This window comes from Hydra viridissima, unplaced genomic scaffold, assembly GCF_058129835.1.
Source record: "Hydra viridissima isolate aposymbiotic clone 2 unplaced genomic scaffold, HvirCarnegie_v1 scaffold_2, whole genome shotgun sequence".
Taxonomy (NCBI): Eukaryota; Metazoa; Cnidaria; class Hydrozoa; order Anthoathecata; family Hydridae; genus Hydra; species Hydra viridissima.
The window spans coordinates 13,981,185-13,994,762 of record NW_028324301.1 but is presented as its reverse complement, the minus strand read 5'-3'; the positions used below and the strand labels follow the sequence as shown (position 1 = coordinate 13,994,762).

The following is a 13,578-nucleotide window of genomic DNA, read 5'->3' as shown; positions in this document are numbered from 1 at the left end:
ATCGCAATTCAATCATGTCTAGTTTTTTATTTTATAATTCAAAAAATCAAAAATATATAGGAAATTTCAAGTTTTAACTGGGATGCAGAAAAATTTGAAAAGGACAGCATGTTATACATGGTTGATTTTTTTATTTATTTTGTATTTTATATTTAAACAAATCAACAAGATCTAAAACCTAACATAATGCAAACTTAATCACCTAACTCAGGTACTTAATATTGTTTTAAAAAGTTAAGTTTTAAGCAGAAATATTTGGAAAAAAAACAACAACTTCAAAGCTAATAGAAACTAAATACTTTATGACAAATTTACTTGTATATTTTGCCATCTTTGATTACGTATTTTCTCCATATATTGTTGGTATAGATTCTCTTGGTGGATTATTTCTATTCGCTTTCTTTCACGAACATTAAGACCTTTTAGCTTTGGTGAAGCATTCTTTATATTGCGCTATTGAAATAAATTTAAAAACTTTCAGCAAGATAAAATGAATGTTAGTGATTAAAGTATAAAAAAATACTTTAAAGTAAAACATGAACATTACTTATATGAAATGTTAGCATCTGTTAAGATAATGACCCCAGTTTTTTTATACGCTGTCAACTTTACTAGCCACATCTTTCCTTTGCTTTGTCTCAAAAACTATAAACCTTTGTTTTACAAAGGTTTGTTTATTTTACTGAATGTTTAAAAGTTAGCAAATAAAACAAAATAATTAAAAAAATTGCTTTATAAAAATGTGAGCATTTTCAAAACACATCTCATTCTGACCAAATTCTTTTTATTTAGAAATCTATATGATTGTTGCCATTGAGTTCTTGATCATATTTCAGAACTTCAAGAGAGAATAGATGAGAATGACAAGTGTGTGTGTGTGTGTGTGTGTGTGTGTGTATAGGTCAAGATTAGCCTATAGGTCGAGATTAGCCTATATCAAATGAAAAATCAAAATAACTAAAGATAGATTAAAATGGTTTCCCAGTGTAATTCAGAAAATGACTTCATTTTTGAAAGGGTGACAAAAACTTTTTTCAGATAACTCAAGTTTGGTTATTAAGGAGACTTTTTATGGGTGTCATTGGCTCATAGACCTTTAAAAGAAAATCCTAGTATCTACTGTCAAGAAATTTTTACAACTATTTAATTTTGTATTCAAAATCAAACTATGACTGGTAAAACTTCAGACTATAATGCTAATCAATCACAAAGTAAATCATAAACAATAAAAAAATTTGAAAAGTTGCTACAATAAATGTAAAAGCAAAAGGATTCATTGCTTCACCTTCTCAAGATGCTTTTTGTCTGGATAAACTTTCCTAAAAAATCAACAAAATTTCAAAAATTAATTCTAAATCAATAGCTGTTACAAATCTATTATAAAAACTTCCAAAAACACAATTATTAGCTCCTTTGTCCCAAAATACTGATCCAATTTCATAAAAAGACAAAATAGAAATAGGAATAGGTTTTTTTAGGAAAGAAGGAGTACTTGGTCAAAAAAAAGTTTTTGCTTGATTTATTCTTTTCTTATTACTGTTTTATCATAACATTTTTAATGCAGTGAAAATATTAGAACAAATTTGAGAGAACTTGAAACAATCTCATATGGACACAGTTTAATGCAAAAATAGTACAAAAAATATTGGTGTTGAATATCTATATCTTCAAAATAATATAATAAACACTTCCTGAAAATTTGAAGTAATTTGCTTTACTACTTCACAAGATAACACCATGTTTTGAAAAAAATCAAAATATTGAATATCTAAATGCAATACTATGCTTGGTACATATTTTAATGTAATATAGTAATACAGTAATAAATTTATGCATAGGTCCATCAGAATTAGCACACTGTTGAAATTTTTATATTTAGAGACAGCTCGTGACTTTTTCATTAAAAAAAATAGCTTTTTTGATAAGGTTGTTCAGCAAAAAAAATTTACTACATGTACATTAAGGTATAATTCAGTTAAAAAAAAAATTGCCACATGCACATTAAGGTACAATTCAATTAAAAAAAGTCTCACACCAAGTAAAATTAATTTTTTGAATAATTTTTATTTAAAATTAAGTACATTAAGCAAATTTAAAATATATCAGTTGAAATAAGCTTAATGGGATATCCAAAATAGATTTGTGCCTGTTGTAAGACATTGAAAAGTAATTAATATCTCCAATGCAATTTAATTTTTCCAGCAATTTATTAAATCTTCTCTAGCATTTGGTTTGAAATCCAAGCTTCCTACCATTCATTTGAGATAAAGTCTTGGTAACTCCAGTGCCATTCCCACTGTGGACCAGAAAGCCCTCTAGATTTGGAGTGTCACCTGGGATTTTTTATTCATAATCCATTGCTTTCATTATAGTAACATGATTTAAAAAAGTAAAAATCAATTTCATTTGCTAAAACAGTAAAATTGTCAGAACTGTCACTAAAATGTACAAATGAGTTAGTAAAAAAAAAAACTCTGTTCTTCAATTTACCTGGAAGAACTATTTAAACTGTCAAACAATCATTCAAACTTAAATTAAAACTCACATGAAAAAAAAAATTGTCACAAATTTAGTATACTAGACAACAAATTGCACAATTTCAATAAACTAAAACATTAAAGATTGCTCCTCCATTAATGAAAATAATGTTTTGAAATTAACTGGATGTTATTCTTAGCTTAATAATAATAAATATTTACTAAATAAAAGTATAATAGCAAATATATATTATGTATGGCAACAGTTTTTTATGTGATTCAGTTTGTTCAGTGTGTTGGGTTAAAAAATGTGCCAGATCTAAGTCGCTATCAGAAGTCACCACTCAAATACCAGATATTATCAAACTTTAACAGTTTAGAAAAAGTAAGTTTTATTAAACTGAAACATAAATTCCAGTTATTTTTTTTTACATTTAGATTTTAAACTATCACTGTTTGAATAATTATTTGTTAAGTTATAGTAGCAGTATCTATTATAACAGTTTCTAATATATAAAGCCTAAAGTTTGTATGTGTATAGATGTTTGATCCGATCCTCACCAAATTTTGCACAGGCCCCTCATTTTACCAAAAGTAAAGTTGTACGCTATTTTTTGTCCTAGAACTTTGACTCTAGGGGGTACCTTATTTACTAGGGTCACCCTAATTTACTATGCAGGGTACCCCAAGAAGGCAGCTTTACCAAAAAACCTTCACCAAAAAGTCTTTACCACCACAGTGGGTTTGTGTAAAAAAATTTTCACAGTATTGTGCTCACACCCTAGGATGCCCTAATTTTACCCCAATTCTGCTCTGATTTACTGCACATGGTACCAAAGTGAGGCAAAATCTCACAGTGTCTTTAGCAAAAATTATTTACCATGGTTGGTTTGTATAACAAAATTTTCACAATTTTGTGGTCTCATACTAGGGTACCCAGATTTTGCCGATTCTACCCTGACTCACAAGGTATCCCAAGGAGGCAGAATTTCAAAATGCCTTAAGAAAAAGTTGTTCCCTGTAGTGGGTTTGTTAAACAAAATTTTAAAACTTTATTATATTAATCAGAAATGCATTGTAGCTATGTAGTCATATTTTTGAGTACTAAACCACACTATGGGAACTCAATTTTATTTGCTGGGAACTAAATATATAAAATTTAAAATTTTACTATTTTGATCAAAAATTGATTTTGCAGCTATGTTGTCAAGTTTCATACCAATTTTCAAAGAGTTAATACATAGCCTTTTTTTAGCTCTTAAAAAGCATATTGTTTTTAAAAAAATGCCTCCTAAAAAAGATCCCTACTAGGAAGATCCAATTCAAGAAGGATGTCTGCTTCTACAGCAACAGAAACAGATGAAGATAGAGCAAAGAGGTTAGCAGGAAAGAGGGATCATGCTTCAAAAATAAGGACAAGTAAAACTGTTTCAGAAAGGGATACCAGGATCACAGGAATGAGGGATCTTGCTTCAGCATTAAGGGGAATTGAAACTGTTTCAAAAAAGAGATGGCAGACTTTAAGGAATGAGGGATCATGCTTCAACAGCCAGAGCAAATGAGACTTTTGAAAAGAGGCAATCTAGGCTTACAGCTGTCAAAAAAAAGACTGTTTTGAGAAAATTACTTTCAAATCAAAGCAACCTAAAAAATATTGCTTTTTCATATGACCCATCTCAATCTTACTACAAAAGTTCAAAATTTCAGATTGGATAAAGCATTGCTCTTTGTGCTCACTGTGGAGCTTTAAAGTTTAATGGTGAGCCTTCTGGTTTTTGATAAAATCTTTTTGCAAATGTTATTTGATTGTTACCAATCAAAAGGATAAGGAAAAAACATAACTGTGACTTATCTATAAAATCTTTTTAAGCATACTTTGGAGATTTTCATTTTTATCCCAGGCAGCACTGGGTACTGACCAGCTTTTACAATAAAAATTATAATTACTACTAAAAGTACAACAAAAATTCAAAGTGTACAGTCAAATTTAGAAAAATTTGACTCTATTTTTAATTTGTATTGCCTCTATATGCTTGCATGCAGATTTAAACTAATACATATTATGCATAAATGTATGTATATTTATAACATAAAAGTTTAATTTTGAAATGTTTTAGATTGATTAAACCAACAAAAGGCATTCTTCAGATCCATTTCTGGGTGTCACTATTCCAAAATTTACTGAACTAAAAGTATTTGAAAATACATGCAGTAGTTACTTTCTTGTTATTGGACAAGAAATTTCTCATCAGTGTACACAAGCTATTGCTGTAGACAATTTAATTGGTCACTGCTAACAATTGTAAATATTAGGAGAATATTTAGAACTAAGCTAGTGCACTAATTAAAAAAAAAAGATGAAGAGCAAATGTATAAAGAAAGGGACATTTTTAAAATAAAAAACACAAGGAATATCTATCCCTATTAGAGTTGGTGCTCCCAATTTAACGTTTAACAGAAGTTGTAAATAACTTCCTCTTCAAACAGTCATGGAACTGCAAGTCTCACTTGAACTTTTTGACAATGCAACAAAAAAACTTTGTTTTACAACTAGAACTGGATTAAATGGAAGAGACTCTGCAGAAGGAAGTATACTTCAAAAACTGAATAATCTCAAAGAACAACTTTATATAATTCAACTTGCTTAACAATATTTAAATCGTGTTAAGCAAGTTCAATTTATTTCTAACCAGAATGAAGTTATCATCAGAGATAAAACATATATTAAAAACCCTTCTGAATTAATCTTTCATATTATTAGAGAAAGAGGTATAAAACCATGTGTAGGTTCTTTAAGAGTTTCTTTAGATAGTGGAGGAGGCTTCCTAAAAATTGTTTTTGCTTTTGAAGAAGAAAAAGAACCTGAAAACAAACTTAAGAATAGTAGAGTTCAAAGAGTTCTTATTATAGTCATTGTCAAAGATATTCCTGAGAAATATGAAAACCTTATGTTGGTGCATGAGAATCTTTAGGATCTTAACTATTACATTGCTTTTGATATTTAATGTGCTAATATATTATTCAGTCTTTCATCATATGCAGGTAAAAAAGCTTGCTTGTGTTGTTTAGTAATGAATGTACACTTATTATAGGAAGTCTTAGAACTATTGGTGATCTTGATTTCTGTTATGAAGCATAAAAAAAATGGACCAATCAGATCTTCCATGAAAGTATTTGTTAATATTGTGAACAAACATCTAATATATAAATGTCTAATATATTAACACTGATAAAAATACTTTGCTGGAAAATTTTGTTGGTCTGCCTGAGCTACATTTTTTCATTGGAGCAGTAGATAGAATAGCAGGATTGCTACTGCTCCAATGAAAAAATGGAGTGGGATGGTTTTGAGTTATGGTTCAAAGTGCACTATAAAATAAAAAAAGGATATTGTTGAGTCGGATGGGACAGTAATTATGCAAATAAAATTTTAAAATTGATTGATAAACTTCAGCTTGAAGTGCAACTTAAACTACCTTATCTACTTCCTGTAGCCCAAAGTTTTAAATTTCTAAAAGAGGCTTGTTTCGGAAGAAAACCTGATTGAAAAAAGTTGAAGAATAATATTTATGTTTAGAGATGCTTTTCTATGTCTACAACAAACAGCTTCTTCTCTTGGACTGACACTAACAATATCATGGAAAATCCACATTATATGTTGACATGTTTATCCTTTTATAAAGCATGCAAGATATGACTTGTCAAAGTATGCAGAACAGTGTTGAGAAGCAATTCATGCTAAGTTTAAGTATACATGGCAAAGATATAAATGTAGTATGAACCACAAAGTTTATTGATATAGATTGAAAATTGCTGTTGTTGATTTTGGAATTAAAAGATTATAATACTATATGTTATATAGAAATTACATTTTGTAAAACTTTTGAATTTTAATATATTGTACAATTCACTCATTTCTGTGGGGGGATCAGAGCTTTGTTTTTTTCTTTTTTTTTACTCTTAGCAAGTGTAACTAATTTCAACTATCATTAAATCTAAAAATTAAAATTAGTAAAAAAAACTCTAGCTAACACTCCATCAAAACTAATGGACTCTTTGGTCCACAGTGTTCTCTGTTAAGGAATGAGAAAGTAATAAATAAGAGCAAATATGGCCCATAAGTTCTATCTAGCATTGTGAACTTCACCCAGCATTGTTCAGAGTTGGTAGCTTATGCCATTTAAATAGAAATGGTACCATTTCCTTTAAAGAAATGAAATGCTCTACACAAGTCAAAAAGAAGTTAAAATTATCTCTAAAATCTGGATTTTTAACAACTTACATTTCGGTTTCTGGATTGTAAGATTTTAAAGCATTATCTAAAAATTTACAGCTGAGAGGGGGTTTTCTTGATAAAGTTGGATTGAAAAAGTCCAATAGATGCTCTATGATTTTATCATAAGTATGATGCTAGCAACCATCTAGGCCTCTTTATCTAAGCCTCTATTAATCATTGTGCTTTTTGCAGAATTGATTAGATTTTAAGCTTTGAACTACTTCATATAACTGCTTGCCAAACAACTGATTTTGATGGTGTTGGAACATTTATTCCATGTTCAACTAGGTCATACAAATGCAACTTTGTAATTTGAAAGTGATTTTTTCATCACTTTAACTGCAAGTAATTTTAGAAAATCACAAAACTGCTTTCACATGCAGCTGATGCTAGGTAGTGTCACATTCTTCTGATCCAGACTCTGCATGAGTTACTGTTATACCACTTTTTATATCTGCTGATGATGTTACTTTCATTATTAGGAAAACCACATTTGGTCTAGCTTGTGAAGTACTTGGCTTTCAGATAGAGGATTTGAAAGCAGCTTTGTTGGTTACATAATCAACTTTATGTTGAGATTTAACTTGTAAATTATAAAGTTCTTTTTCTACTTGGCACAGCCACTCTCCTTCTGCTTAGTTTATGTCAAGAAGGTTTGATTTTTTTACTTGAAATGAATCTTTTATCCTCTTTTTATTTTTTCAAATCCTTTAATCAAATTCAATAGGTTCAACATTAAAATTTGCTTTATAAAAAATTGGAAAGCTATAATTTTTAAAATGTTAATATTTCTTGACTGATTGTGGATTAATACTTTAAAAACAACTTTAAATGTAAATACACATACAAACTCTTAAAGGTATGTATTAAAAATTGAAATAGATTGGTAGAAGTAGTAGAAAATTGCAGGTCCTAGCTCAGCCTATTTTGACCATGTCATTAACCTTTACCACATGGTCAAATTAGTGTTAGAAATTTGTGAATAGTCCTTACATGTTTAACGCAATTTAAACCATAAGTGTAACTAAATTTTAACTGCAGAGTTAAAATGTTTCATTATTTTACTCAAAGCTATGTTTAAAATTAACCTGAAAAAGTCCAAATATGCATCAGTCATTTCCAACCATCAACATATGGTCAACTTTCAACCATTTGTAAAAAGTGGGCCTGAAATTATAAGCACATACATCACAACAATTAAAAAACCGTCTACACATGGTCAAACTTCAATCATTGTAGAATAGAGAAAAATCATTAAAAAAAATTTCTGTTGTATAATAAAATGGAAAGAAAAGTTTGTATAAGGTTTAAGTAGAATAAAGAGATTATTTAATGTAAATAATACATAGTTGATTTTTTTAAATAAAAATTGGATCACAATCCATTAAATAGCTAGCACAAAATGCTTTATGTGTTTTTATTAGATCTGCAGGAATAATAAATCTTTGTTAAAGTGCAAATAGTTAATTGATCAAAAAATCCTGAGTACAACCAGTAGATAAGTGTACAATAAAACTATTTAATTGATTTCCATTAAACCGTGCTGAGTTAGCCAGCATTCCACCAGGAACATTCCAACCAAAAGATACACATCTCCATTTGCTCAGAGCTCCTGAATCTGCTTTAGCTTTGTATTTAACTACTGGTGCACCATTACATTTAGTACCTTTTCCAATAGATTTTGATCCAGTACCATTAGTTCCTGAAATCATAAAATCTCTTTGTGGACTAAAACAAACCAACTTATCCCATCCTCCATTATCATTGCATTTGCATTACATATCTTTAATTGATAAACTACAAATATATAAACTAAATCATCTCCATCAGAAGGTGGGCTTAGACTTGTATATAAAAATCTTTGAGAATAAGTTCCATTTAATTGTAAGTAATATTCTCTTACTATTCTTATCTGTAGACAGTAGGTTGATTTGCAGAATTGGATTATACAGCATTCAAGGCACTAAGTGTTCTATTAAAAAGTATAGTTTAAGTAAATTTTAATAATTCCCATAATTAACAGATCAGTCATTTACTACCAGATTTTTTACAAACAACGTATTGTTATCAACATAATTTTTAGTAGCACCATCTTGTGTACTGTTTGGATCTGTAACATTATTTTATGATTATTAATACTCAACTCTCCTATCATAGTATCACTATAATTTTTAATAAAGTTTTGCTCTATGTATGATAGTGATATACCACTGTCACTTGAATTTGTTGCCCATCAACAGTCATTTTTTATTAGTAAAAAATTATAGATCTATTTTTATACTTATTAGATTCTTGCTTATTTATCTGTTTACATAAAACATTGTTATATACTGTTATTATAGATTTATGTTTGTAGCTAAGTACACTGCAACCATTTTCTATAGACGCATGTAAAATTTAGCAGATTTACAGTGTTACAGTGGTAATAAAATTGTTCTAACGGTACTTTTGAATAAGTATATGTAAGAAAACAATGATCCATTATGCATCTGATTATTAATTGTCTTTATTGTATTAAAATAATTCAATTTTTAATATTCACGTGGCAATTTTCTATAGATGCAATAAAGTTTTTACGAGTTTTGTCGCAGATTTCTTATATTCTGTAGTATTTTTTATTTTGTGAGTCAAAATTAAGTTGAACTTAACCAAATGCCAAAAGGAAAGGTCCTTATCAATATTGAAAAAGGTCAAATATTGGCTTATCATTGAGAAAAAGTTCCAAATCGAGAAATTGCTAGAAGATTGAGGAGATCAGATCACGTTATCCGTAATTTCTTGAAAAATCCAACAGATTATGCAATAATCAAGAGGAAACCAAAGAAATCTAAGGTTTCAGGCCGTGAAAAACGTAGAGTTATTCAACTCGCATCAAATTCATCAAAAAGTTTTAAAAAAATTTAAGTCAGATTTGGGTTTAAATGTTTGGAAGGAGACGATTAAGAAAGTTCTTAAAGACAGCCCACACATTGTAAGATCAAAAATGAATAAAGCACCAAATTTGAAGCCCATTCACAAACAGAAACGGATGATATTCGCCCGCGAAAACATGGCACGCGATTGGGAACAAGTAAGAAATTTTAGATTAAATTCTCATGAATATGTAAGATGTCTAAATAGCTGAATATTTTTGTTTTCAATACCAAATGATTTTTTTGGACGAGAAAAAGTTTAATCTTGATGGGCCTGATGGTTTTAGTGGCTACTGGCGTGATATGAGGAGAGAACCCAAATATATTTCGACAAGGAATTTTTGTGGTGGATCTTTGATGGTTTGGCTTGGGTTTTGTGCAACAGGAAAGTTAAATTTAGCATTTACATCTTGCAAAATGAAAAGTTCTGAATACATTAATGTGCTAAATTTATGTTTGATTCCATTTAAAAACAAATATCGACACAAAAAGTTTGTTTTTCAACAAGATAACGCCAGCATTCACACTAGTAACAAGACTAAAGCTTGGTTTGAAGCTAAAAAAATTGAGCAAATGTGATGACCTGCTCACAGTCCAGATTTGAATCCTGTTAAAAACATGTGGGGAATCATTGTAAGACATATCTATGCTGACCAGAAGCAATATAACTATGTGGGAGAGCTAAAAGTAGCGGTATTAGAATGCTGGGAGGATATGGAGCAAAAAGTGCTGGAAAACTTGGTGGGAAGTATGTCTAAATAAATTTATCAAGTAATTGAGCGCAAAGGTGGTCCAATTGTGTACTAAAAATGTGATAAAAACATTTTTTTGGATAGTTTTGTTAAAAAATGTGAACTGCGTCTATAGAAAATAGTCAGCTATCTTTTGAATTTAATTCATTTATGATTGAGCTCTTTTCAAATTTTATATCATTTTTTTGATAATTTTCATTATTTTTTTATACTTTATTTATAATTTATTGAAATACACTTTAAAAATAAAGTTAAGTACGTTTTTAAGACATAATCCACATGCGCCTATAGAAAATGGTCGCAGTGTAGTAGCTGAATTCCATCTTACTAAGTTTTACCTGCAGAGCATAAATGTCTCACTATTTTACTTAAAGCTTTATGCTCATTAGCGACTTGAAAGTTTTGTCTATTATTATGTTATTATTTTTGTCTATTATTATGTTAATATTTATTGAATCAACATCTTCGAATTCAACTTTTTAAATCATTAAATAATTTAAAAATCCCTTTTGACACCTCATAATGTAAAATGTCATGGATATTTTTTCTCCTCTCAGATTTAAAAAGTTTTCATCTAGCTCAGCCATTCTTATTCCTAAACCATTGATTAGATATTGGAAGACTAGAAAAAAGATTAGGCATGATGAAGTTTCAACAATTTTATATTTAAGTGATACATTTGGGAAGAAGGATATTTGATGTTGAACATAAGATCCTAAATAATATCCATATGAATTTTAATATTATTTCTTTATCAGATACAAACAGGATTTTCAGACTCTTGATAAGTTTGTGTGCTTTTGATATTGTTAAAACTTAAAATTGATAGAATGGATCTTGTGTTTAAAATAATTCTATTTTAATAGGGCTGCCAATTCGAATTTTATTTTAGAAGTTTGAACTTGAACATGTTCAAACTATTTGGGAAAAAAGTTCGAACATTTTTGAACTTTTTTTAATGCACTAAAACACGCAAAATAAAAGAGTATAAGTCAAAAACAAAACCGTTTATTTATCTATTAATAAAACTGTTTATTTATAAAAACAAACCTGTTTATTATTGAGACCCGCTTCTCATTTTCGCTACATTTAACTTGAAAAAATTGTTTATCTTAGAATAAACAACATCACTCAGTATTTTTAAGTGTTTGTTTTAAAAATGTTAATGCATCTAATGTATCATCCCATAATGAGCTCCTTATTTTTGTTGCAAATAACCTTAGGCTAGAGAAATCCCTTTCAGCCTCCACAGATGTCGGAGGAATAGTTTTAAGAGCATTAAAAAGCATTTCTAAATTTTTGGGCCTTAATTTGCTGGCTTCAAATAGAGCCATTTCCTTTTTAATGAGATTAGATCCAAGTTCACCTTTATCTACTGTCATTTGAAAATCAGATGCTTTAATGAAACATTTAAGTTCTTGAGCTAAAATCAATTTAATGTTAGTATTTTCATATCATCAGTTATATCACTGTTATTGACTTCTCCATCAGCATCAGAGTCTTCCTCATTAGACTAGAATATCTTTGAATAAGATTAGTAGCGAAATTTGCTATAAAGTTTCTTTTTATCATATTCCCAAATAAAATAACTGATGTGTACTTGTCAAATGTTAGACTAAACTTGCCATTAGTTAAAATGACTTTTTGTAATGAAGCAATTACTTGTTTCTTGATTATTTCAAAGTATTTTATCACTAAACAGTTTGATGTCTTTTGGGCAAATTATATCCTTGAGCACAAAATGCTGATCGCAAAACTTGACTATTAGCAATGGTTGTAAAACTTACTCCATCAATAGCAGTCAATCCGCTCAAGATTTCAGGTAAAGTTTTAATCCCAGAACTAAAAAAGTTTTCAATTCTCGGTATTTCAGGAACATGACTAATTTCGACAGCCTCAGAGGCCGATTACATTTAATAATGCCAATTTTATGTTTTGTTTATAAGTGTCTTGTAATAGTGCTTGTTGTTGAGCCAGGAGTTTTTAATAAAACTTTACATTTGGCTTGTTGCAGCTCTTGGCAAAATTCAAAAAAATCCCAAACCTCACATCTTCTGGATGTGCTAATGTCTTTGAAAGTAGCAATGTTTTATTTTTACTTAATGCTTTAATTTTTTTTTTCTTCTGAAAGTTCGAACTTTTAAGTAGGCACCGCCGATTCGATTCGTAAAATCCGCAAATAGCCAATTCGACTTATTTTGCGGATTAAAACAGTCAGTTCGTAAAAATTTTTCGGATTAATAATCCGAAAACTAATTTACGAACCACTAACAAATTTTTTTTTTGCGGATTCACTTTGTTGTTCGGATTAATAATCCGAAAAATTTTTACGAACCAATTTAACTTTAATTCGCTTAGCGAATTATACGAATCACAATCCGTTCGCGTCACCATTAAATGGTGTGGTCCAAACAAATTTCATTTTTATTATGTGCGCGTCCTATAAATAGTGGATTTCTTTTTTATTTTCAATCAGTCCTATTTGGAAATCTTAACCTACAACAATTCGTTCAACAGATCAAGTCTACTATTCTTCACTTACATTTATTACGGAAAGCCATTATTATATTATTTTTATTTAAAAGTTAAGAATATTTCAAACTGAATTTTTACGGTTTTTTTGTTTTTTTTTGTGGATCGAATTCCTTTGCGAATTATTTCGCTTTGCGGATTGCTTCAATTAAAGGATTGGCCCGATAAAATTTAAATTGTTATATTTCTTCTACTTAAATATTAACAGAAATAAAAATAGAAATAGAGATAAAAACTAGTTTGAAAAATTGTTACGTTCATTTCAACAATTAAGGCAAACAACCTTTAAATAATTATTTCTTTTATTGAAAGCTTTTTGCATGCCTCAAAATTATCACTTTTTGTTAAGACAAGTATAAAGGAAAAACTCAAATAATCTGATTTATTCCATTTTTATGTTATTTCATTTTTTTTCTACTTTTCAGGTGCCTAAGCTATCTAATATTTGAGAATTCTTCAACAAGGTGAAGGAAAACAAGGAAAATGTAAGGCCTGTGTCAAGCCAAAAATCGAGGTGTCATTAGAGCTTGCTCACTAATTCAATGAAGATCTTAACAAAAGATTCAAAGGGGAACTAATGAATATTGAATTTTCTATAGCTCTTTTTTTTAAATCCTAACAGGAAGGGC

General features: G+C 29.2%; 2 protein-coding genes and 1 pseudogene across 11 annotated transcripts in view; 1 reads left to right on the top strand and 2 right to left on the bottom strand.

Annotated features, from left to right (window-relative positions):
* Positions 1 to 13,578, bottom strand: part of LOC145182634 (serine/threonine-protein kinase Nek1-like) — a 124,457-nt gene that overhangs the window by 46,856 nt on the left and 64,023 nt on the right. For all 10 annotated transcript variants that reach the window (XR_016450210.1, XR_016450211.1, XM_090080281.1 and 7 more), the window contains 2 exons: positions 1,286 to 1,319; positions 316 to 453 (listed from right to left, as the gene is read on the bottom strand). Coding sequence is in view for 8 of the 10 variants with exons in the window: in XM_090080281.1 (XP_089936407.1) it covers positions 316 to 453; positions 1,286 to 1,319 (172 nt within the window). In the remaining 2 variants the exon portion in view is untranslated. The remainder of the gene's footprint in view (positions 1 to 315; positions 454 to 1,285; positions 1,320 to 13,578) is intronic.
* LOC149892097 (uncharacterized) lies at positions 4,967 to 6,101 on the top strand (annotated as a pseudogene).
* Positions 11,281 to 13,578, bottom strand: part of LOC149892084 (uncharacterized) — a 176,521-nt gene continuing 174,223 nt past the window's right edge. Inside the window, exon 2 of the mRNA XM_090080299.1 lies at positions 11,281 to 11,930. The gene's annotated coding sequence lies outside the window, so the exon portion shown is untranslated. The remainder of the gene's footprint in view (positions 11,931 to 13,578) is intronic.